The sequence below is a fragment of the Clytia hemisphaerica genome, unplaced genomic scaffold (assembly GCF_902728285.1).
Source record: "Clytia hemisphaerica strain Z4C2 unplaced genomic scaffold, Clytia hemisphaerica genome assembly, whole genome shotgun sequence".
Lineage (NCBI taxonomy): Eukaryota > Metazoa > Cnidaria > Hydrozoa > Leptothecata > Clytiidae > Clytia > Clytia hemisphaerica.
This window is the reverse complement of record NW_027103932.1, coordinates 60,478-85,379: the sequence shown is the minus strand read 5'-3', so window position 1 is coordinate 85,379 and position 24,902 is coordinate 60,478. Positions and strand designations below refer to the sequence as shown.

The 24,902-nt window shown below is 35.2% G+C and overlaps 2 protein-coding genes and 1 long non-coding RNA gene across 3 annotated transcripts; 1 reads left to right on the top strand and 2 right to left on the bottom strand.

The window, feature by feature from the left end:
* Positions 1-9,392: 9,392 nt before the first annotated feature.
* Positions 9,393-12,198, top strand: LOC136809815 (ras-related and estrogen-regulated growth inhibitor-like; the record flags this gene model as incomplete). Its single annotated transcript, XM_067066369.1, is given in 4 exon segments — positions 9,393-9,725; positions 10,642-10,698; positions 11,095-11,168; positions 11,539-12,198. Coding segments are annotated over 4 exon segments (974 nt in total), but the record flags the coding sequence as incomplete, so codon positions are not given.
* Positions 11,332-24,233, bottom strand: LOC136809817 (uncharacterized). Its single transcript, XR_010847025.1, has 3 exons — positions 24,052-24,233; positions 11,879-11,986; positions 11,332-11,456 (listed from the first exon to the last, which is right to left on the bottom strand). It is a non-coding gene; the product is annotated as an uncharacterized lncRNA (long non-coding RNA).
* LOC136809816 (uncharacterized) lies at positions 13,417-23,282 on the bottom strand. Its single transcript, XM_067066370.1, has 2 exons — positions 23,159-23,282; positions 13,417-14,909 (listed from the first exon to the last, which is right to left on the bottom strand). The coding sequence occupies exons 1-2, from the start codon at positions 23,188-23,190 to the stop codon at positions 14,612-14,614; spliced, it is 330 nt and encodes a 109-aa protein (XP_066922471.1). The 5' UTR covers positions 23,191-23,282; the 3' UTR covers positions 13,417-14,611.
* Positions 24,234-24,902: the final 669 nt, after the last annotated feature.

Here is a 24,902-nt window from a genome sequence, read left to right as displayed (position 1 = left end):
CAAAACTTCTTTTCGCAGAGCAAGTATGGCTTCTTTTCCTCATGTGTAGTTCTTTGGCAATGGCTCAGAAAAACTATGTTTTCTCAGAAAAAAATTTACTAAAATAAAACCTGCAGGGAGTGTTTTATATTTCCGGCAAGTTTTGAATGGCGGTGTAGTTGGTATGTCTTCACAAGGTTAAATAATTCGGGATCCTCTTCTACGGATGGTAAATAGACCTTGATTATTTTATCAATGAACATAATGTACTCATCTTTTGTTTCCTTGGTCAATACTGGTGCATTAAAAATCCACAGAAAGGAATGAATGTGAGGGCTTCCGCGTACTTGAAATTCTACTCGAATAGCGTAGAAAGTGTTTTACCGAGTGGGCCGTCCAAAACAAATCGTTTTAAAAAAATACTTCTACTCTGTATTGAAAATGCCTTGCTACAAGTACAGGGTTACTATTTATAAATCACACACCTTTCTATAGAAAAGATTCTTGATAAATTCATCGGTTACGTTTTGACCCTTGAGTTTGTAAATTATGGAGATGAGTTCGTTCCAACGAAGGTCTGCACAACTCAATGTCTGAAAGAACGTTGGTGGTCCTAATTGTTTAACCATTGCTAAAACTTCTTGCTGGAATTTTTTTCCAATATGCTGGAGTTCCTTAACAGTACTCATGAAGGCAAAAAACTTTATCATTTGCTATGAATTGCCTTACTGTTTCTTTGAAATTCTGACTTAACATACCAGCATTTAAATTTGAGCCAGCAACTTTTCTCATTGCGACATTTATCTGATTGGTCAAAGACACTTGCTGAGTTACAAAATTAGCAAAAAATATGTAGTCTGGGTCTGAAGCAAACTTTTGTGTGTAGTTCAACAAACGCTGGTTGAAGTATTTGGATGGAGTTAGTTTAACATCACGTTCAACTTTGTACAACCAAATTTACCTTTAGGAAATAAATGAGGATGAGCAAGCATTTCACAATTTTCATCATGTAAGACTGAAATTGGTTTTTTACCCTGACCAGGCGCTAATGACAAAATTTCATTATCTACTTCTGCATCAGAAGGAGTGTGAGGCATTAGAGTAGTTTCATTTGCATTTGAGCGATGAGCATCAAGTGGGTTGTCGGTTGTCTCAAGCTCTTCAGAATCTAAAGCATTATTTTGTGGATCATCAGGTTCAGTGCTATCGTCATTGGAAGCAATTTCACTCAATTGGTCACTATCATTAGAGTCCGTTTCCTCATTATTTGCAGAATTTTGTATAATGGTCTCATCATTTGAAATATTGCTGACATTAATTTCTATGTCTTGATAAAGAGGGTTGTTCTCTTTGAAATAATTCAGTACGCGCTGAATGAAATCAGGTCTGATTGGTTCAAAAACGACATGTCCTTTATATTCCAATTTCCTTTTGAGTTTAACAATGACTAATCCATTATCATTTGCTCTTCTTGGTAAAGTATTAGCAATATCTTCAACATCAATAGGTACATTACAAATAGAACCTTTGAGTTTGGGGAACTGACCTTTTGGCATAATTGCAATTTTTTTTGAATAAAATTCTGCGAGAAATCAAAATCTTTTCAAGCCTGCGAAGAGTATGAAATTCAGCAGGTAATTCATCGAGGCAAAGTTTATTTTTAACAGATTGGCATGGCAATTCATTTTTTTTAAGTTTGCTATGGCATGTTTTGCAAATGTATAATTGGCCATCAAATGAAAAAACTTCAGAATAATAATATTCTTGTGGCATATCATATTTTTCAGGTGCATATTTGATAACTGTTTTTCGATAGAGGCATCTGTTACAGCAAACACAATGTAAAAGGGACCTTCATAAATAAGTTTCAAAAATTTGGAAACTAGATCATTATTACAGTTTTTGTTTATAGTTGAGTGTATTTTTTCATAGTTTATTTTTTTTTCATAGTTTGATTTTTTTCTTTTCCGCTATTGATCTTTGTTATTTTGATGATAGATTCTATCTTTTTCATTAACTTTCTCTTTGTTTTGGGCTCGGTAGATTCCATTTGTTCCTTTATTTTCTCTTTGTTTTGGGAACGATAATTTTTTCTTTTTTCATTGATTTTCTCTTTGTTTCGGGAACGATAGGTTTTGTTATTTTTCAATAATAGTTTCTTTGTTTTTTTGTACCATGCTCTATTACTTTCTTGATGTTTTTTTGACGCTTACCACTAGAATCATTTCCGTCAACGCCATCATTTTTGCGCTTCTTTGAATAATTTCTTACAAATGCTGAAAGTCTCGTTGGAGAATGTCTTTAAGCTCTTCTTTGAGTTCATTGACTTGAATAAATTGAATCTCAAAGTAAGTACTGTCTTTTTCCATTTGTCGTAAATAAAAAAATTGGATTATTTCTCAAGTTCAAAAACGTTATCAAACTTTAAAAGACATGATTTTCCATTTGAGGGATCAAGCAATCCGAGTTCATTTCGACTATGCGAGTCAAAGATAAAGTAACCCTGAGGCCGACTCATAATTGTGATAGTAAAACCATTAATGATCATTAAGGCGTTGAATTCTAGACTTTCAGATTCACTCAGAGGGATTTGAAGGAAAGGATCATCATTATTTAGGTTCGCTTCACCATTTTGCAAAATTCAAAAAATTGAAATTAGTTATGACACCGTTTATTTCAATGAAACGCGGCATCTCATCAACAGAAAGATGGGAGTTTGTATCAAGCTGTTTGTATAATTTATCTCCTTCAATTAAGATTCTGTCAAGGTCTGTAGTCTTCCAAAGATTAACGCGTCGAAAATTAGACCAAAAATAGCATACAGGCAGTTAACGCTGCATTGAGTTCCAGCTGTTTCGCCAAATAATTCCTCGTTCGCTTGATTAAATGAGCCTAAAATAGCTTTGAAATATGATAAGTTTGCGTACTCAACATGTTTTTCAAATTTGACTTCAGAAATAAGAGTTTTGTTTTTGTTTTGCAGGGAGTATAAGTTAATAGGGCTAAGTAGATCGGACGATGCGACGTGTAAGCTGAGAAGCTGAGTTTTGTAAGCTGAGATGCTGAGATATGTAGCTGAGATTAGGATGTGTGAAGTAAACGTTTGCGTTTGGTGGGTTTCGCAAGTTTCGAACAGTTGGCAGGTTTTGCACGTTTTGAACGTTGGTAGATTTGCAGGTTATTCAAGTTTGACAAGTGTGACAATTGGTTCAGTAGTTTAGCAAGTTTAGCAAGTTAAGTATGATAAGTAAGAGGATGCAAGGAGCTCGCATGCAACCTCAGGGTGTAGCTGCTTGTCTGATATATAACACAGACAAGCTTATGCTATCTTTTTGATAACTTGCAAGTGAGGTAAATGTACCAGTGTACACTTGCTGCTATCTTCTTTGAAAATAACTTTGAAAAGGAATCATAAAAACTTTGATATAAATCAAAAAACTCTCACCTCAATGAAATGATGAAAGTTGAGACTGTTTGAACTCTTCTCCAGCCATTCAACCATCACGTTTGTGAAACAACTTAGCCAGCTACTACTGCGAATTTACTCAAATATTTCAGAAAATTGTCCACAGTACGCTTCGGAAAGGTGGGCGCAATATAAGGGAGATAACGGCTGATGCAATAACGCCGACGCGCTATATGAAATCATTATGAAATTACAACGCATCCCGACGCACACATATCATTATAACCCGGTTGTCCAAAAATTGAATCGGGAAAAAATCGGAGTTAAAACACAAATCCAAATGCGCTGCTGGAAAAAAAATCGCGGAACCGATTTGAAGGGTCACCGGGGCTGACCAACAAGTGATACTTTTATGGACCTACCTGGTTATGCATTCAACACATATATAATTGATATCTACATAAGCGTGACCATTAAACAATTATTCAGAACACAAATAGTGACGATCTATCAAAATAAGTCGTTCGTTTCTTATAAAAAAACACGTTTAGATACCAAAATTTCATACTCTTGAAGAATTCTTTCACATTCAAGACTTCGAGTGCAAAAAAACATCTCATCAAAAAATTCAGTAATTTTAAGAACATTGATGTATGCTTACAGTGATTCTTATAGATAAATATGCGTTTTTTCAGCTGAAAAATTCTTTTTTTACGAAAATCTGCTGAAACCATCTTTTACCTACTTTCATGCAAAAGGTCAGAAAATAACAAGTCCAAAAAACCCTTTTTTTATCCGTTTTTTAGCTGAAATTTACCCCAAAATTGTTTTTCCAAAAATCTAGCTCCGTCACATTCGAGGGTTTATAGTTGTGCATCTTTGTGCAAAAAATCATAAAGAATGAAAGAGCCAATCTCGAGAAACGCGAATACCTTAGTAATTGATAGTGTGCTTATAAAAAAATATCGAATTTGGCCAGTTTTTCTATAAAAACAAGCCAAATAACCAAAATTTCATGTCTAAACACATATATTCTTTAAAAGAAAGCCCTCATGAGCAAAAAAAACATCTATCTCATAAAAAAAATTGAGTAATTTGACTAAGAACATTGATGTATACTTATTAATAGTGATTCTTATAGATAAACATGCGTTTTTTGAGCCAACAAATTTTTTTTGCAAAAATTCGCTTAAGCCATCTTTTACCTACGATGGTACCCTACTTTCATGCAAAAATTCAGAAAAAATTAACGACCTAATTTTTCACAAAGTCCAAAAAACCCGTTTTTTAGCCGTTTTTTGGCCAAAATTTGGCCAAATTTTTTTTTTTGAAAATCGGGCTCCGTCACATTCGAGAGTTTATAGTTATGCATCTTTGTGTAAAAAATCAGAAAAAACTAAAGAGCCAATCATGAGGAAAGCTAATAACGAACGAACAGACGAACGAACGGACAAAGGTTAAATTTATAGGACCTCCACCGGGGTAGGTCCAAAAAGTCTACNAGCATACAGGCAGTTAACGCTACATTGAGTGCCAGCAGTTTGGCCAAATAATTCCTCGTTGGCTTGATTAAATGAGCCCAAAACAGCTTTTGAAATTTGATAAGTTTGCGTATGCAAACATATTTTTCAAATTTGACTGGAGAAATAAGAGTTTTGTTTTGCAGGGAGTATAAGTTAATAAGGCTAAGTAGATCTGACGTGCGCTGAGACGTATAAGCTGAGAAGCTGAGATTTATAAGCTTAAATGCTGAGATATGTAAGCTGAGATTAGGATGTGTGAAGTAATGGAAGCAAGTGTTTGATGGACTTTGCAAGTTTTGAACAATTAGCAGGTTCGCACGTTTTGAACGTTTGGTAGGTTTTGCAGGTTATTCAAGTTTGACAAGTGTGACAAGTAGTTCAGTAGGTTAAGTAAGATAAGTAAGAGGATGCAAGGAGCTCGCATGCAACCTCAAGGGTGTAGCTGCTTGTCTGATATATATCACAGACAAGCTTAATGCTATCTTTTGGATAACTTGCAAGTGAGGTAGATGTACCAGTGTACACTTGCTGCTATCTTTTTTGAAAATAACTTTGACAGGAATCAATAATAAACTTTGAAATAAATCAAGTACTCTCACCTCAAGAAGATGATGAAAGAAAGTTGAGACTGATCGAAATCTTCTTGCTTCTTCTCCATAGGCTATTTCAGGGTCGCGGTGCATCTTGGGTAATCAGGATCAATTGGGTCATGAAACCACTTAGCCAGCTACTAGTGCGAAGCTGCTTTAACATTTCATAAAATTGCTCACAGTACGCTTCGGAAGAGGTGGCGCAATATAAGGGAGATAACGACTGATGTAATAATTATAGCGCAGCTCGGCGCATACACATTCTTGTTTCGGATTTTCTAAGTCAAATCGGGAAAATCGGAATTAAACTGAGGAGTCTTAACGACGAGCGGGAAAAAAATCGCGGAACAGATTTGAAGGGTCACCTGGGCTGACCAAAAATATAATTTTAGTGCTATAAAAATCTACTCTCCTACACAAATTTTGCGCCCCTCTTGTCTACGCTAGTGTATATAGTGTGAAAAGAAATATGATATACAGTATGTACCTCTGGGGGGAGGTACTAGGTTTGTGAGATGACGCGTATGTCGTCCGAGCTAAAGTTCGGAAATCAAGACCCTTAGAGAGACTGGATTTCAAAAGATTTTGTCCATTTTTTGATGTTTTTGCCACCCATTTTGCCTAAGTAACCACCCCCGGATGTTCCTTTATCCCTGGTAGACTCAAGCCCATTCTCCTTGTTGCGTAAAAGTTGAAAAGTGTCTTTAAAATAATCGAAGGTTTTGTACGTTCGTAAGTCAGTCTTTTCCTCTTTCTTAAACGTGTGACATGATTAGAAAATTTATCAAAAATCTCATCACAAAAGTTGAAGAAAAGAGGTTGTTCGTCGATCGACATTTTGGTTGATGGATATAAAGTATTGGCGGTTAGTTTTACTCTTTATTTTTATTCAACGTCAATAGAAAATATCAGGCGATTTTGTTGAAATTTCTTTCAGTTTGTACGTGTTTGATTTTGGCTTCAAAACGTTTCTTTAAGTTTAGATGGTTTGGGATTGCTAGCCAGGTTTCGTGCCCAAATCTCTTAGGAGTTACATTTCCAGCTTTAACGAATGTTGCATCCTATAATAAGGGAATTATTTTGATGTTTTCGAGATGATTGCTCTATAGATTGGGCTTTTAGAAAGAATTGGTTCAAAAAGACAATCTCGTACCCAGAGCAAGTTGCACCATTTTTGGAGTATAATTGATAAGCGTAGTAAATCATAAAAAACGAACTAGGGAAAAGATTAACAGTGGAATCCCCATAACTCGAAGACACACGGGACAACAAAATTGTTCTAGTTAAGAAAATTTCATTGTAATATAAGGATGTGGATGAGTTATAGTGAAGGAGTGGAGGTGTTAAATTAGCGATTTTACTGTATGTAAAGTAAGTAAGTCTACGACTGTCGTCGAAAGCGCCACGAAGGTTCCTCTTTCGATAGATATCTACCAGAGACATCGGGCATCACCCTTTCTCCCTGGTTTGTTCTACTTACCCTTCTCTTTCCGGTCAAAAATATATTTTCGAAAAATTTAAATTTAGTTTAAATTTCGGACCATGTTGGATGTTAAAGAAGGTTAAAGTCTGAGAGGGGGCAGGCAGTGGAGAAATAGAAAGACTCAAACATTTAAGCAAATTGCTAAAACTTAACATTAATGTTCAAAGATTCACGAAAGCTTAACATCTCGAAGTCAAAAACTTTATTTATCACCTTTTAGTTACCATCTTTCGTAAAGGCGCCATGGCAAACCCCAAAACAGAAACCATGAGATAAAACTCTATTTTGAAAAATGTATTAGAGTCTGTTTACTGTGATTTATCATCTAGGTACAATTTGCGTCACGGGGAACAGAAAAAAGAACTCCTCCTTTTTCCAGTGGTTTGTAGTTATCAGTTGACATAAGTTAAAACACCCACTGTCACCCTCTAATAGACCCGGTATAACTTCAGCCAGTTGGGATACAATAACAGACTGAAGACTCGAAGGCAATCGATTTCCCCATGTTTTTTTTATGGCTGGGGATTTGAATTCCATTATTTTCAAGAGTTAAAAAAGTAAGTTGGGATTGAAAAATAGCACAATAGATTGTAGTGTTTACTTAATTACCTTCAACGTGGAAAAATTAGATTATAATTTTCCACTGCCTAGGGATGATATTTTTCCAGTGGGAGGGGTCCTAGCGGTTCTATGAGAAAGGGACCAGTTAAATGGAGAGAAACCTCTCAGTTCATTTTCACAATTCTTTTCACACTTGCACCATCAGTAAATTGAAAATTGTCGGGAGTTGTTCGAGATACGAGATCGAAAGAAGACAATTCTTTTCATTCAAATTCTCCCCGCAATATCCTTTCTTTTTCTTGTCTCTAAACATACTTTGTGTTATTTGCCAGAAATAGAATGAATAGTTGGATATCCATAAGGAGGAGTAGAGTTAAGCCTAGGCAAAAATACTGATTCGTTTAAAAAACATGTAACTGGGAGATTAATAGTATTAAGTGTCTGATTAAAGTAGAATATCCAAAGGGTTCGAGTATCCTTTAACAAAAGGGGTATTCAGGGGATTCGGCATCTTGTAAGCTTCTCGTTATAGACCAATCAAATAAATTCAATTTAGGATATTTTATATCTACTTATGAGATTAGGCAATATACATCCTAATCTTCCCCACATTGTACTCTACAAACCAAAACTATTTCTCAATACGATATTGAAAATATGATTTAGGATGACAAAACTGTTCTTTGATGAGTGATGGGTCCCGCCGTGTTAGAGATTGACTTAACATTTAACATGTTTTATAAAAACAAAAGGCTAGTTTGAAAGTTGCGAATTATCGGCTTTTCATACTAAAAACAGTCTCGTAAAGTGATTTGTCATTTTAAAAAGAACGTTCAAATCCTTAGTTCAACATCATAGCTCAGCGTCATATATATAGAGTAAACCCTTAAGGTGTACTTTCTCAGACATAACACAAAATTACTTGTAGACAAGAAATCACAAACAGCCTATTGATTGGTTTGTAATTTTTTGTCTACAGTACATACTTTTTGTAAAAATCAAAACTTATTGGGTTTTTGAATTTGTGTTTGATGTAAGTAAGTTTTGGATATATTGTATTTGAAAGTATGGCGGAAAGAGTGTGTGCAGCTAGACTGATTCGTATATTTTAAACAGTGCCGTAGGAAGCATTTTCTTATTGGGGGGGGGGGGGAGCTGAAGTTTAGTGACACCGCGAGGGCCCGAGGGGGGGGGGGGATTTTGAAAATTTAAGCTCTAGATTGCTTGAAAATGCACTCAAAACAAAATGCTTTCTTTGTGCGGACGGGACCTCCGAAAATCGAACCTTAGAGTGACAAAATTTTAGAGAGTCTTTAAAAAAAAATTTTGTTAGATTTTTGAAAAATGTATTACCCTTTTTCCGACCCTGTGAGAAACTACTTTGAGATTTTCTGATTTCTCTCAGAAGTCTGTTTGACCTAGATTAGACAAGAGCCTTTTTGGTTCTAACGGGACCCTTATGTAAAGGTTATATAACATTATCGAGTTTAACATTTTAATACATTTTTCATCTAACAGCTCATAAAATCCTTTCTTACGCCTTACAGTTCTTTCAAGACTTGTCATGTCGTGAAAAGGGTCAAATTTAATTTAAAACTGCGAGCTGTTACTTTTACACTATAATCATACCTGAGAGAAGGCATTGTCTTGACTTAAGCCGCGATGAAGGGTTACTAAAGTATCATTGAAATATTTTAGTAAATTTTTCTATCAAAACTGGATCTCACAAAATTCAACAATTCTGCAACACAGCCTGAGAAAATAACTATTTTTCACAGGCTTGGACCAACAGAGGATCTACTGTTAAGTTAGTACTTATCTTATCTACAGTAATTTTTCTTATTTTTTAGGCTGGGCAAAAATAAAACGTGAATTAATAACAAGTAAAGGAGAAAGGAATAAAGACAAAGAAAAGTTTGACGAAAATTCGCCCTCGTCTACACCCGAAATGCGCCCTGTAAACACCCTACCGAAATCACCACACCTTCAATCAAAACGAAACCCGGACCAATATTTCGATCAAAATAATAATGGTAGCACATTTACGGGTTATAATCAGACGGGGATTCTGTCACAAAATAATAACCACCTGAATACAAGTTATTTGATGGCACCAGGAGGTATGGATAAAAGAAAGTGTGTCAAATTACTGATGCTAGGGCAAGACGGAGTTGGAAAATCCGGTAAGTTTTAAAACCAAATTCTCATGATTACCTAATATTTGGTGAATATGTAAAATGGTTGGAAAAAGGAAAAATAAATTACCGGGTAAATTGAATACGCATGTCCCGGGTGGAAAGATTTCGAAAAATTATTTCCCTAGCACCATTATCTTTTTTAACCTGGAAAGGAAAATAATCTGTGAAAATTTTTACCAAATTGGCAGCTTACACTAAGCTTGGACTAAATATTTGACAAAAAAGAATAAAACCTTTTTGAAAATACGGAAGCTTAATGTGGAATTTTATGCGTGGTTGTAATATGCTTTTACAACGAACAAACAAATTAATAAAGTATGTAAATGTGCCCATGGCCGATGTTTGCTTTGTCAGAAATATTAAGAGATTTGCACCTTCTATCTTTTCACCGCTATGTTTGAATTTTATCAATTTTCCGGATAAATTCAAAGCTTAAAACACCCACTCTTCCGAAAGCTTTTAACGGATCTTCTATTTTTGTGGTACTTTTGCTTCCTACGTATTTTGTGATTGAGATTAAAGGCAAATTGTCCCAAGTTCATTGATCGACTTTATGAAGTTTATTACAATTCGAACCTCTACTATCCGAATCTTTCTGTAATTTGAACTGAAATATTGGTCCCCTCAGCTGGAAAGTGGTTTAAATTACTCTCTGTAATTTGAATCTTTCTCTTATTCTAAGAGAAATTTTAGCCGTCCAATGAAGATCGAATTAGAGAGTGTCAATAGTATATGGCCTTGTTGGGTGAGAAACCTGAATATCTGGTATAATTCACTATTATATTATTATTCACACCTTTGACGAGAAATCTTTTGAACCCGTATTACATGAATTTTTGATTGAGAAATTAACCATTTTTTGATTTCAAAGACCTCTAAATTCATATTATTATTCTTTCAGCGTTTGTGGTAAGATACCTAACAAGGCGATACATCGGAGAATATGATCCAAAAATAGGTAACTAGAAATCAACTTTAAGCCAATTCCGCCCTCACATTATTCAGTCCCCTCAGTTTTCAAATTTGAGAAGTTACAGTCATATTTCGAGAATAGTGAAAAGATTTTATAATCTCGTAAAACTTGAGAAATCAAGACCATTTACTAACTTATTAAAGATTTTAGAAACTCTTTTAAATTACTTTTGCTCGAATAAATTTCACTCCTTTACATCGAAGAGAACCAAAAAACGAAATTTCTAAAAATTTGAAATTTAAACAATAAAACTGGTAGGAAATTCTATATTATTTCAGGGTGGCTACCTAATGCGCGAATATCAAACATAGATATTCCCAGTCAGAGGCTAAATGTCCCTCTCCAAAACTTAATTTCTCTTCTTGATTCCACATTTTCTAGAGGGCATATTCCGGAAGACAGTCAATATGAATAATCAAGACATTAACGTTGAAATCAAAGATACATCGAGAGGGGTAAGAACTTCAACTCAGATCCGCGAAAACGTTTAATATTGGAATTATACGGGCTTTTTAGAAATAGGGGACAAAACTTTGACCACTGTTTGAATCTAGTCCGTCACACCCTGGCGAAAATCCTTTTTTTCAATTTTTCTGTCATTTCATAACAATTAATTACCTATTTCGAGAATATTCACCTTGTCCACTTTTACATCGGTTTTATCATATCTTTCATACCTTTATTTTGCTAGGCGAGGAGTTGTTTCATTTTAAATCTTCTTTTCATGATCCTTTCCATGGAACCTGATTAAGGAAAAATAAGTAAGAACTTTAAATTATTTATCCCGAAGAATAATTTCAGACTCAATATTTCAATATTTCTTAGATCAACTGGTCAGGCAGAGCAAACGATCTAATCTGGACCAATGGGCTAATATGTGTCTATTCAATAAACAATCGAAGCAGTTTTAATGAAATTCAATCTATCAGTAAAATGTTATTGCAGCAAAAGAAATCAAGGGGTATCCCTTGTTTACTGATCGGTAATAAGAAAGACTTAGAGAAAAACGAGCGCCGGGTTCAAGTTAGTGAAGGACAGCAATTAGCTGATTCGATTAATGGTACATTTTGCGAGTTAAGCGTAAGTGATGGATATATTGAACTTGAAAATATTGTTAACAAATTTATCAAGGATAAATGTAGTGACTTAAAAAATCATCTGTTACCTCAATCGAAGATTTTATCAAGTAAATCCACTCCAGAGATTCGGAAACCGTTGGGCGGTGGACAGGGCGGTTCGAATGATGGTGGTGGTGTTGATATTGAAGTGAAAACTGAAAAGAAAACAAGAGCTTTATGGCAAAAGTTGTTGACAAATAATAATAAAAAACAATAGTGTTATTTAAGGGATTTATTTTATGTTAAGTCATCTATAAATCAAAACAAAACATCACAAACACGTAGTCTACAGTGTGTCTGTAAAACAGTGAAATAATATCATTTCATAGTATCTTATGATTTCATTTCTAAGATTCTAAAATCATATTTCCGATTTTCCTTGAGAAATAAAAAATATACTAAATTATTGGGATGGCAAATGATGTTTGATGATGTTTCAACTTTACGGCCACACTGTAGACAAAAAACCGAAAGTCAAAATATTATAATTTATTAGGAAAGGAAATTCAGTAGAAAAGCCCCTTCATGAACTTCACGAGCTTATAATCTCATATTCAGACATTTACTAATAGTGCATTATCGCTTTGCCTAATGTCCGAAATGATAGCAACGATACAATCAAAGTCATAATATTAGATTAAGTGGAATTACTTCTGAGTTTTAACTTCTTGAGACCATTTGAGACTTAAGACTTAGATCCTAACGCTCAAAAAAGTTTTCCAAAACGAAATTAATTAAAGTGAATTCTGAAAACCGTTAAAATACCCAAAATGATCAATATATTACGAGGTTGATTGTAGCGTATTGAAGTCCTTGGTTAAGATTAGGACATGAGGGGGAGAAAAATATATGCTAAATTTCAAATTTCTTTGAAATTGAGATCGATTATGTTGATAAAATTTTTTCGTACATTTGTAAATATAAACTAATGCTGATTTATATTAGCTTCTTTGTAAAATTTTTGATTGAAAGAATTAATCTAAAAATCTTAATCGTGAACGGTCAGTTTTCTAAAACAACAAATTGCAGTGCTCTGAATTATCTTGTCAACGGTATATAATTTGTTAGATTTAAGCATTGGTTAAAACATGGCACACAAAAACAAAATTTAGTGTTGCTTAGTGCACACTCGAATCTAAAAGGACTTTAATTCCCAATTCGGAGAATAGACATCTAAGGGTAGATACCCGGGGGGGCAGCTGGGCAAAAGGACCGACGGGTATGTGCGGGTCCTAAGGGTACCTTTTCCAATATGTTTAAAATGCACTGTAAGGGTCGGAAAAACTAGAGATGCACTGTAAGGGTAGAAATTTCAGAAAATTCTTGAAAAATCTAGATATTTTGACCAAAAATGCTAGAATTTTGACCATTTTTTGCACGAAAGGGATCGAAAATTTGGGGGAAAATGCACTCTAAGGGTATGATTTTCACTGATTTTTGCTGCACTGTAAGGGTGCAATTTTAAAAGCCAATTTTTGGCCCGCACATACCGTCAGTCCGCAAACCCAGTGCCCCCCCCCCCCGGGAGTAGATAGTATAAAGGAATGTGACTGATTCACAAATCAACAATAGGTTTAGTTAAAAGTAAGTTGTCATATATTGTATTTCCATAAAATTTTATTAAAATCTTAGGTCATAATTTATACATTATTTACAAAAGATTAAACAAGTCTATTTGTCCAACATTCATTCAGATATGATAGGTTTGTGCATTGGAAATGTATTGTTGAGTGGAATATATAGAAACAGCGTAGAAGACAGAGGTAATCGAATAAGATTACAGACTTTCATGATTTGGTAAATAATAAAAGTCTGAACTTCTAAACAATGTCTCCGATATTTTGTAAGGAAAATTTGAAATTAATACAATGGAGTCTCCATAACTCGAACGCGCATAGGGAACTCAAATTTGTTCGAGTTAAGAAAATTTCGAGTTATAGAGTAAGGTTTATAATTGTTAGCTGAAAGTGCTGGAAAACTTGTTTGAGTTATGGAGACATTCGAGTAATGGAGGTTCGAATTAAAGAGACTCAACTGTATTGAGATTTTAAATCATAACAAAAAGTGAAATTTTGTCTTGGAAAGCCTAGAACTAATTTTAAGTTATTCAATAAGATGCCTAGCATTTCAACTCTTGGTGTTAAGCTCATACTTCAAAATGCTTCCTGAAGACCGTCACAAGAGGAAATAGGAGAGTGACATCTTCTCAACAAGGACACTCAAAAAGCAACCACATACGCGCCCATAAAGAAAAATTTATAAAATAGCTAGGCCACGATTTATCCTTGGATTCTCACAGACCAGGTAGGATTTTTCAGCCAGTGAGGGTAAAAATGAAGGACTGTAACTCGATTGGGATTGATATCCCATGTGTTTGATGGCTGGGGATTTAAATTTCATTGTTATCCGGTAAAAGAAAGTTCAGTGAGGATGGCAAAAATAGCACAATTTTCGGATCCCACCGGATCTGTGAGAAGGGATGTGATTATGTAAAAATTAAACGAAAAATGTGAGGATGTGTTCATGTTAACAATTATCAACAAGTATCTGAATCTACTGTACATCTTTGAGCATTTTCAAAATTCCCCATCATATAGATCTCGTTTTTAAAAAACATCCATGAAACTCTTCACCTTATGAAGTAGGTAGTATTAGGTAGTCGCTACCATGTTCGACCAAGGTTGGTTCTGACTTCCTTTGCTCTATGAAGCTCCATTAAGGTCCATTTTCTCATTATAGATTCTGTATAATATTTGGTTAATGTGCTTGTTTAAAACGCACTATTTATGTTCTGGTCTGTGAATTGGAGGTAATTTAGTTGTGTTCATCGGCGGCCGTGAGTTTAAACCAGAATGTTTCATTTGTTTTTGTTTTGAAGGGTATAACCTCGGGAAATATTCATTATGATGTCCTTCATTCTCCATTACGCCGTGTAAATATGATTTCACGTTTAATAATCGGTTGACGTTGACTTGGAATCGAAGTTTTTCATCGCTTTTGTAACTGATTCGATTTCCTCGACTCGATGAAATGAGCACGTGTTCCTCGTGTGAATCGATTTTAGGTAACTTCATGTCTCTAAAAGAAAAAAAGGTGAAAAAAACGATAGAATCATAATGGTAGCGCAATTAGGGTTTAGGAAGGTTGATTGGTATGCTTCAGTCATGGAACCGTTGGGAGATTGTTGTTGGTGGGAAAAAGTAACCTGGAATTCCGCCCCTAATGCACATAAATACACATTCCCTATTAGGTCCATGTTCAGTCGTTACGGTTTCCTACGAAACAAAACGTTCCAAAACACTTTGCGAAAGTCAAGAATCAAAACGTCAAAATAGAAGACGTTCAAAGCAAAACAGGTCGGAACGCTTGCGCTCCGTTCTTTTCAACGGAACGGAACTGCTCCGTTTCATTGCTCCAAAACGTTCCGAAATCAGTATGAACACTTCCTATCCGTAACAAACACCATACTGGAGCAATACGAAAATGTAACGTCTAAACATGGAAAGTTATAGCAGTTGTAAAAAATCATCACTGAATATCCAAACTTTAAACAATCTAACGTTGGGATCTATCTATCTTTGGGATATTTCCACCCCATTGACTAGAAAGAGACATGAAAGAGATCTCACAAAGAGTGTAAAATCCATATATATAATCCCTCATTACTCATTAGCATAATACTTCAACACGTGATTACATGTGTAGTCGTCACCCATAAAACTGATCTACATAAACCCTTGAAATAAATTTCAAGAAGTTTCAAAGGAGTACAACCATGAAAGTTCAACCATGAAAATGATTTAACAAACTCAACAATGATACCGAAATAAAATTGCCAAAATGTGTTCAAAAATATCTCATCGTCATTTTAGTTCTATCACGCAAATTCACACTTGAGAGTTTGTAAATCGCATGAATATAACGCTTCATACTGAGAGGTCAACAAGGTCAATAGAGTAAAAGTAGAGTCTCTAAAAACGTGAAGCGAATTTCTAACGATACTGCTCAAATTTTCCATATCCGTGTTCTTAAAGCCCTTGTCGAAGCAGTCAAGGCCCTAGATTTGGTTTCTTTCAAAATGCACACAATTTGAGCAAAAAGTAGCCCACAGCCGTAAACCTTTTCTCTTGACGATGCAAACAGTGCATGCACAATGGAAGCATGAACCTCTTTTTCAAACACAAAAGCTTTCTTAAAACATACAATATCATTTTTTAATAAAGCCAGTACACTATAAAAAGTGAATCTGAAAAATAGACAAACGACAACAGTCACGCTCTATTCTATGAAAATCCCATTCAAACATGCACACAGAAATACCATCATATCAAAATATGAAAACATTATATATACCCTACAGAACAGAGGGAGGATGCCACTCAGAAATCTGATGATCAAATTAAAGATCAGATTTCCGAAATTTCTCACATTATTTATCCTGCGCATTAAACAACAAGTTCGACAGCAGATTCACGACAAATCTTAAGTTGATTATGTCAAGAGGATTAGTCAGCCAGTATCTATAATCAGAATAAAAAATCACCTACACGTTGTTTATAAGAACAAATTGTATGAGAACATAAGGCTTTGATGGACAAAATATTAAGAACAAGTTAAGAACATTTTAAGGCTTTGCGGACTCGAAACCAGATCCGATTTCTAAGGAAAACGGACAAAAATACTCACAAAATGGTGACATTAAGAATATGTTAACTTAAGAACATTTTTAAGGCTTAAAACTCGAAAAATCAAGACCATCCAAAGGCTTTCTAATTTTTTTGGATATTTTTATAAAAAAATCATCTTCACAACAAAAGCGATGGTTGTCCTGGTCCAGTCTAATCTGTTATCTTTACAAAGTAAAACGAACGGTAAATTTTAGGATAAATGCAATAAACTTTCAAAAAGCGGACCGCTATTCACGGAATTGTGGGCGTAAAATGTTTTTACATTAAAGTAATCACTGAGGCGAGGTTTCCGATTTTCGTGCTTGTGACTTTCTGATATCTATCTTATCTGCCAAAGATTTTTTTGGCATTTGACTTATATTTCGAAGCCACTTGTGTCAATACGTAATGCAATCAAAATACCGACTACATCAAAGAAAGGCAATTTTGGCGAGAACAAACTTTGGCAACTATTGTAATCATCAAAATAAGCTACCGCCAACTCCCTTTATTTCGAGCCTCTATAAATCGAACCTTCCTGTATTTCGATTTAATCAAGGTTCTAGACGAATCGAAGATGTCAGAGTACTCGATGGGTAACCATAGCCATATAGTTATCAAAAAAAGTTATCTTTTAATCCATCAAACAAAAACTAACAATTTTAAAATGAGTACATAATCATAACTCAGAGTTTCATGTTTCCACATTTATCAAATGTACAACAAGACATACGAGAAATTTAGCCAAAATTTAGCCCTGATGGGAAGAATACTTCAATTTCAACCTCACTGAGAATTGACTTTATTTTCATCCTCATTTAAATTCATACAAATAATTGCACTCCAAAATCATCATCCCCTCTGGATTTTTTTACCTAGGAACAACAAAATGTCTTTAACCATTGGTACATGTTTTTTATAAGAACATCCAAAAATTTTGAAGCCTTCGAATGTTCTAAACTTTTTGAGCTTTTAAGCCCAAAAATGTTCTTAACATGTTCGTATTTTCCCCATTTTGTGAGTATTTTTGTCCATTTTCCTAAGAAATTGGGTGTTTTAGAGTCTCCGAAGCCTTAAAATGTTTTAGATTGTTCTTAACATTTTTGTCATCAGCCTTATGTGCTTATATAGTTTGTTCTTGTATAAAAACGTGTACTTCAATAGACATTTTCACTCCCACCGTGGTAAAAAGTTCCATTGGGGTTGTGAAACAGGGGTGTTTTATGAAAGGAGTGTTCTCTAAGATTCCTGTTAAGAATATGTTGTCATAGCATTATTTCGACAGCGAGACAGTAGATAATATTTTCAAGTTGAAGTTGAAAAAAATCTTGCTGATTATAAAAGTATAGTCGAACGTGCGCAACGCACTGGGCTCAACTTCAGTAGCTTCAAGTTATTTATAGGCCCAATTGTAGACCCCAAGATATTCACCCAAGGAACAAGTGTGCAAAATTTCAGCCAAATCAAACAATTTTTGAAGTCTCCAGGCTGCTCCAAAGTTTTAGCCTCATTTTAGCGAAAAACTCGTCCCCAGGCCCCAAAAATCAAAATTTTTGAAAAATGACAAAAACACCCCCAGATATTCACCCAAGGAACAAGTGTGCAAAATTTAAGCCAAATCTGACAATTTTTGAAGTCTCCAGGCTGCCCTAAGGTTTTAGCCTCGTTTTGGCGAAATACTCGTCCCCAGGCCCCAAAAATCAAAAGTTTTGAAAAATGGAAGAAACATCCCCAGATATTCACCCAAGGAACAAGTGTGCAAAATTTCAGCCAAATCCAAGCATTTTTGAAGTCTCCAGGCTGCCCTAAAGTTTTAGCCTCGTTTTGGCGAAAAACTCGTCTCCAGGCCCCAAAAATCAAAATTTTCAAAAAAAGAAAAAAATACCCCCAGATATTCACCCAAGGAACAAGTGTGCAAAATTTCAGCCAAATCCAAGCATTTTTGAAGTCTCCAGGCTGCCCTAAAGTTTTAGCCTCGTTTTGGTGAAAAACTCGTTCCCAGGCCCCAAAAATCAAAATTTTCAAAAAAAGAAAGAAACACCCCCAGATATTCACCTAAGGAACAAGTGTGCAAAATTTCAGCCAAATCCAAGCATTTTTGAAGTCTCCGGGCTGCCCTAAAGTTTTTGTGACAGACAGACAGACACACACACACACACAGACAGACATTGTCAAATTGTAGCTCAACTGAAGTTGAGAAAAAGCACATTTTAAGACCCTTTTTTAATCACATTTGAAGTCCCTTTCTGAAAGTTATGGCTCTCATGCTTAAAGCCTTTTTAAAAATTTTTTAGGGCCATATCCTTAACTAGCCGAAAAAATGTACTTTACTTAGCTCCGATGAGCCTGATTTTCGGCTCATTACCCTTCAAATTCAAAAAGTTCTAAAATTTCAAACTCCTCTCCAGAAAATTAGGTAGTTTCTATTCTCACGCATGCTCCATTTGTTAAACATCAGAGAGTACTACAGATATCGAGAACCTTGCACAATACCATTGCCAGTGCTTCGACTCGAACAAGGCACGTAAGTCTCTACTACAACAAACATAGTATTAACAAGATCTTCAAAAAAAGACACAGAAAGAGAGAGAATTATGTCGAAATTTCGAAATAATCTTGCTCTCTTATTATCACACACAAGATATCCTTCATATATTTCATCTTGCTTCTCTCTTATATTCTTCAGTTAATATTCCATTTTCTTTCGATACAACGATCCACCTGATCTCAATTGAAACAAAGGGAGAAAACATAGGATAATGAAAACTGCGCGAAAAGAAAATTAAAGATTTATCAAGACTTAGCAAGTTTATGAAAAACAGAAAACAGACTATGTAGTCCAAACATGCTTTTCTTATAAGAATCGCCATTGAAAGGAAAAACATTTCCCACTACATTATCAATGCCAAAAACCACCATAATATTGCTGTCATTTTTTGAGCAACACTTTTGGGCAAAACGGAGAATATCCTTATTTTTGGATGAAAAAAGAACGGTTCTAAAAGATTTGAAATAATTTTTGAATATTTCTGTGCTTACAGAAAGAAATGATAGGTGCCACTTTAGAGACCAAATAGAATAAAAACGAAAAGCAAAAATAGTAGCGTCCCAGACAAGAACATTTTTACTAGGTTGTTAATTTACGAAGCTGCAAAGATATGAAATATTCAGCTTTGCATGCATGAACACAGCAGAACCTTCAATTAGCAGATACTCTAAGGGAGTGTTCAGAAAGTATCTACTAGGGGGGGGGGGGGGGGGTTGGAGGATTCTAGGGGGGGGGGTCGAATTTTTTTTCGAGGGTTTAGGGGGGGTATCAAATTTTTTTTGAGGGTTTAGGGGGGGTTCCAATTTTTTTTGGGAAACTCAAGAGAAAATGTAGGAAGTCTAATTTCATAGGTTTACGTTTCAAGATTTCGAAAATTTTTCGACTTGACGGCCGACAAATCATAATTAATCTTATTGGATATATGTACATATCATTTGGGCATTATTTGGGCATCATCGCCTTGCCCTTTTGGTTTGTAACATTGAACTAGGTGATGGAAGTAGATTAGTGGCTCTCACAGCTCATCAGAGTGGTTTGAAAAAGTACTTCTTAAAAGAAATTTGTCAAAACAAAGTGTCTTTTAGCTAAAATGGTGGTGAAAAATATTGAAATTTTCGCCCGTCGGCGCAAACCATGGTTGCTCCTCCTTAGCATCTGCTAATGTCTTCTAACTTACATACTAACTAACAGACACAGGCCTTTGACAGCCCCTGGAAAACCTAGAAAATATAGGCTTTATAGGGAAATTCAAACTCAGAGAATTTAATTTTTCAGACTCCTCTTTTAACAACAGAATAGCTTTTATTTTAGGGTCTCGAGTAACCAAATTTTCTCTTGAGTAATTGAGATGCCTCTGTAATGTCTGATGAAAAATGCTATTCGACATCTCACCATCAGTTTCAAAATAGACTAAGGGAGATTGTGTACATTATCAGTAATTTTTCAGGGAATCAGTGGCGACCTGGCAGGGGGTGCAGGGGGTGCAATGCACCCCCAGAAAGATCTGAGAGGGGCGCCAAAGGAGCTTTTCAAGGGGGCGCCAAAATTTGGTTGATGTTTAATTGGGCAATTTGGCACCCTTCCACACGTTTATAGCGCCTTTTATAAAGTGTTATGTTAAGTTTTTTCGCGTCCGGCGCTTTTTCTTTGCGCTCTTGCATCTTTTCTCTTGAGTTTTTCCGAAACTACCATCAACATTGAATCGCGAAAAGCCGATGCAAGGTGTTGTGTATCAACCAGTAGTTCTAGAGGATGCTCACCCCCAGAGAGAATACCAAAAAGATCGAAACTTGTTGATGCTCGCTGTGGTTTTTGTGGTCTTATGCCTGCTTATGCTGACTAAATTTCTCCTTTTTAGTATCTCTTTTAAGTTGTTTGACCTTTCTCACCAGAAATTTTTGTTCCCCTTATCCCTAGCCTCTTTTAGCCATTGATCTTTAATGGAGAGTAAAGTAGTGGCGCAAAAGCTTAATTAAGATGATCAGGTAATTTTTCTGAGAAAAATTACCTAATAATCTGATTAGATTATCAGGTACAAAACTTCAATTTCAAGTATCAACAGCTCATGTATTTTATTTGAGTGGCTTTATTTTTGGTGCTATAATATGGGGCATTTTAGACAGATTAAAAGTTGAAAATTGAAAAATTTTCCACCGGCGCAAACCATGGTTCCGCTTCCTTTGTTCAAAACACCTTAACATTCCAAATTACAAAAAACAAATTCCAAGTTTCTTGACTCAAAGATTCCGGGCGTTACTTTCAACCATACTGCTCTTACAGCTTAATATTTTCACTTAATAATGGAGGGCGCAAATAAGGACAAAAAATACCAGGGGCGCCAATTTCATAGTTTGCACCCCCAGAAAATTAAGCCAGGTCGCTACTGGGGGGAAAGTAAGCCGTAATTGTTTCCAAATCTTACAGAAACTCAGAGAAAACACTTGATGATTCTTGTCTTAACCCTGTTTATACTTTAACTTAACAGGGCTAAACTAACTCCCTTACCTTATTTTGACATAAAAAACTGTCATACTGTGAAGCAAGTAAACTAATCATTGATGAATAATGCAAGCAGAGACTGGGACTGAGCCAACACGATATTAATGAACTGAAAGATGAATAGAAATCAATAGAGTGTGGCTCAGGCCCTCGAGCCCAGACCCCTGAATAGGGCGAGAGAATATGAGTGAAAAAAGGAAAGAAATCAAGGACTTGGAAGGAAGAGCTCGAAGGAAGAGGACTTGGAAAGAAGAGCTCGAAGGAAAAGGACTTGAAAAGGAGAACTTGAAGGAGAAGGACTTGAACAGAGACTATCGTTAATTACATGCCAGAGTTACTAATTTATTTGATGTTATTTACGTGTTACACTTATTAGATAACGTAGTATTAATTGGAAAAAGACCTAAAATCCCTTCGTCACAATACAAACAAATAATACTCTTTATACCGCATCTGTATGAATTCTTTTTCGCGTAAAAATTTTCCTGTAGGGGGGGGGGGGTGTGAAAAAATATTGGGCCTTATCAGGGGGGGGTTCGAAAATTTTTTCAAGGTTAGGGGAGGGGGTGCGAATTTTTTTTGGATTTTTCAAAATATCCTCCACTCCCCCCTAGTAGATACTTTCTGACCACTCCCTAAGTAAAAGGCAGACACCTCTGATTAGCGAACAACATTTTCAGCTGTTTTTTAGTCAATAATCTTTAAGAACTTTGAGTGCTGGTTGGGAAAAGTACTGAAAAAGAAATAAAAAAAGGAGCTTTAGCTCGATGAGCTTTCGAAAATATTAACCCAAAGATAATGATAATGCTAGACGAAGCCTTTAAATAATTTTTGCTCTAGAGGGGCATTCTTCCATAATTCGTAAATTCCAGGGGGTTGCAAAGTAGGTTGAAAAATCTAAGACTGATTGTTTGAGAACCTTAACTACTTTAGAGTATGAAGCAACTACAAGCTTTTTTATAAGAATATACTATTTATAAGAATATTTATGATGACATTGGCCAAAAAATTAAGAATATATGGTGCGATTATCATCGTCGTGGAATCGGGCATAAGAAGAATGCCATTATCAGAGCGTTTTAACCATTAAATTTACCATTTTTCGAAAATTGAAGTTTGAGCGAGAATGTCAATTTCTAGGCCTTCAACTTGATTTCATCGATTATTTCGATCTGGGAGGGATTTATTGGTTTCTAGGCTATATTTCAAGCCCTACTGGACAATTTTTGAACTTTTGGATCCTCACATCCTAAAGGTCCTCAGATCCTAAGGTCCTAAGTCTTTAGTCTAGCGTTAAAACTCTACCCTTCGAACCTACTTTAGAGCACTTACAAATAGATTGTGGTTTCAAAACACCCCACTGAATTTCCATTTTGTGCCGATAGTATTTTGTCACTGATTGTATATATTATATGCTAGATCTTCAAGAATATACCATAAGAATATTTCAGGATGACTTTTCCCAAATTGCAAAGAATATTCATGACAAATTAGAAAAACACCATTCTTATATAAAAAAAGCGTGTACAAGATTGCAAGGAAGAGATGCCTTAAACCTGTCAAATTATCCAGAACTAAGAATCGGACAAAACAAAACAAATTTCAATACATACCTTAGACGGATCTTCAGCAAATCAGCTGGCATCTTTAATCTTGAAAACCAAACAAAATTCCAACGAGAAAAATCTGTATAAATTACCAGGAAACTGTGATCGAAATTTACTCATGTGAAAGCACCGATGTACACTTTCTTAGAACTGAGAATCTTTATGGAACGACATGTTCTCTTGAAAGTTAAAAAGGGGTAATTAAGTAGCTATTATCAAGGAATATTATGATATTACACCATCCGTTGTTGTTTAATTACCCATGAGAATATATCCGCAGTATTTTCATTTTAAACTTATCACTTCAAATCGAGAATATAATAGATTTAATTATAGTAACTCCGGTCGATAATTATTCATAAATTGGCTAATTTAAACGTCCCACCTCCAAGCCTAAGTCCGACCGTATGAAATCAGTTTGGTATACTCATAAAAAATGTCACAGGACCCCAGGTTTTGCAAAAATTACCTCACTTACAATCAGAGAGCTATTTCATCAAAATAACAAAATGAAAATAATGTAAAACAAAGCTACAAATATTTTCCAAAGAACATTCGCGAAGAAGCGATTCTCGCGTACTGTAGATAAGATTCTATATTCCATTTTTTCTTGACTGGTAAAAAATTGCATAAGTTTCAAGCATACCATAGCCCTTATAGAAAACCCCGGTCTGGAAGCTTTTTGTTCCTTTCCATTGTATCTTACATGAACTGTTGTGTTGAGTTTGTTTTGCTCACTTTTTGATCATGTGATTAAATTTTAAACCAATCCCACTTGGTAACGTGTCCAAAACTGAACAAATCGATTTCTATCTTTTGATATAACGAATGAAAAGGCCAAGAAAAAGTTAAAACAATAAGCTTCCAAACCTGTTTTTTATAAGAACAATGGATCATACCTAAGTGGGACATCCAACTCTTCATTTTTGGCTTGCCATATCATAAAAAAAGATGTGAAATATCCATGCATACAACGTTTCTGAAAAATTATCTGTACCATAGAGTTTGACAAAGGAAGCTTCGAGGAGCCTCATGTTTTAAATTGATGTGATTTGTTTTTCATTATCTTTTAATATATTTATTGACTGAAAGAAAAATATAATCAATACAAACAGCAATGGAAGGATATTTTTGCCCAAAAATTGGGCTATTGCAGAAATAGTCTGTATCCCCTATGTTGAGGAGGTGTGACGTCCAGGGTGGTATGTAATAAAAAAAAATCCAGGGGTCTGTTTTTTTCGAGTATAAAAGTCCAGGGTGGTCAGCAAAATGAGGTAAAAAGTCCAGGGTAGTCAGTAAAACGAGGTAAAAAATCCAGGGTGGTTAAAAAAAACAAGAAAAAAATCCAGGGGGTCATCTTTCCCAAAAGAGACCTCCTCAACATAGGGGGTACAAGTTCTTTCTGGAATAGCCCAATAGTCAATGAGGGCCTAACCAATGGACTCAAAGGTTTTAAAATGAATGCAAATTTCATTAAACTGACTCAACAGGCTCTCATTTATTGGAATTTAAAAATTATCCTTTCTATAATTAAAATGGAGTTGACATAAAATACAATACACTGTATTGCCTGAAGATTGCACCAGCATGAAACACCGTGTAGCAATTGTAAGTTAGTTCTTTACTTCTTTTTAAGGCGATAATTTGTTGCTTTACGGGCCAAGCTTCCCAAAAAGAGGGTAGGAAAAAATAAAAGTAAAAGTATATAGAAAATAAAAAGGCACAAAAAAGGTCGACTTCACGGATTAAA

Excerpts from the sequence above, each read along its gene's own strand:
- LOC136809816 (XM_067066370.1), bottom strand. The coding sequence starts at position 23,190 with ATGCCAGCTGATTTGCTGAAGATCCGTCTAAG. Across the intron at positions 14,910-23,158 it reads TTGCTGAAGATCCGTCTAAG|AGACATGAAGTTACCTAAAA; the intron begins GTATGTATTGAA and ends TTTTTCTTTTAG.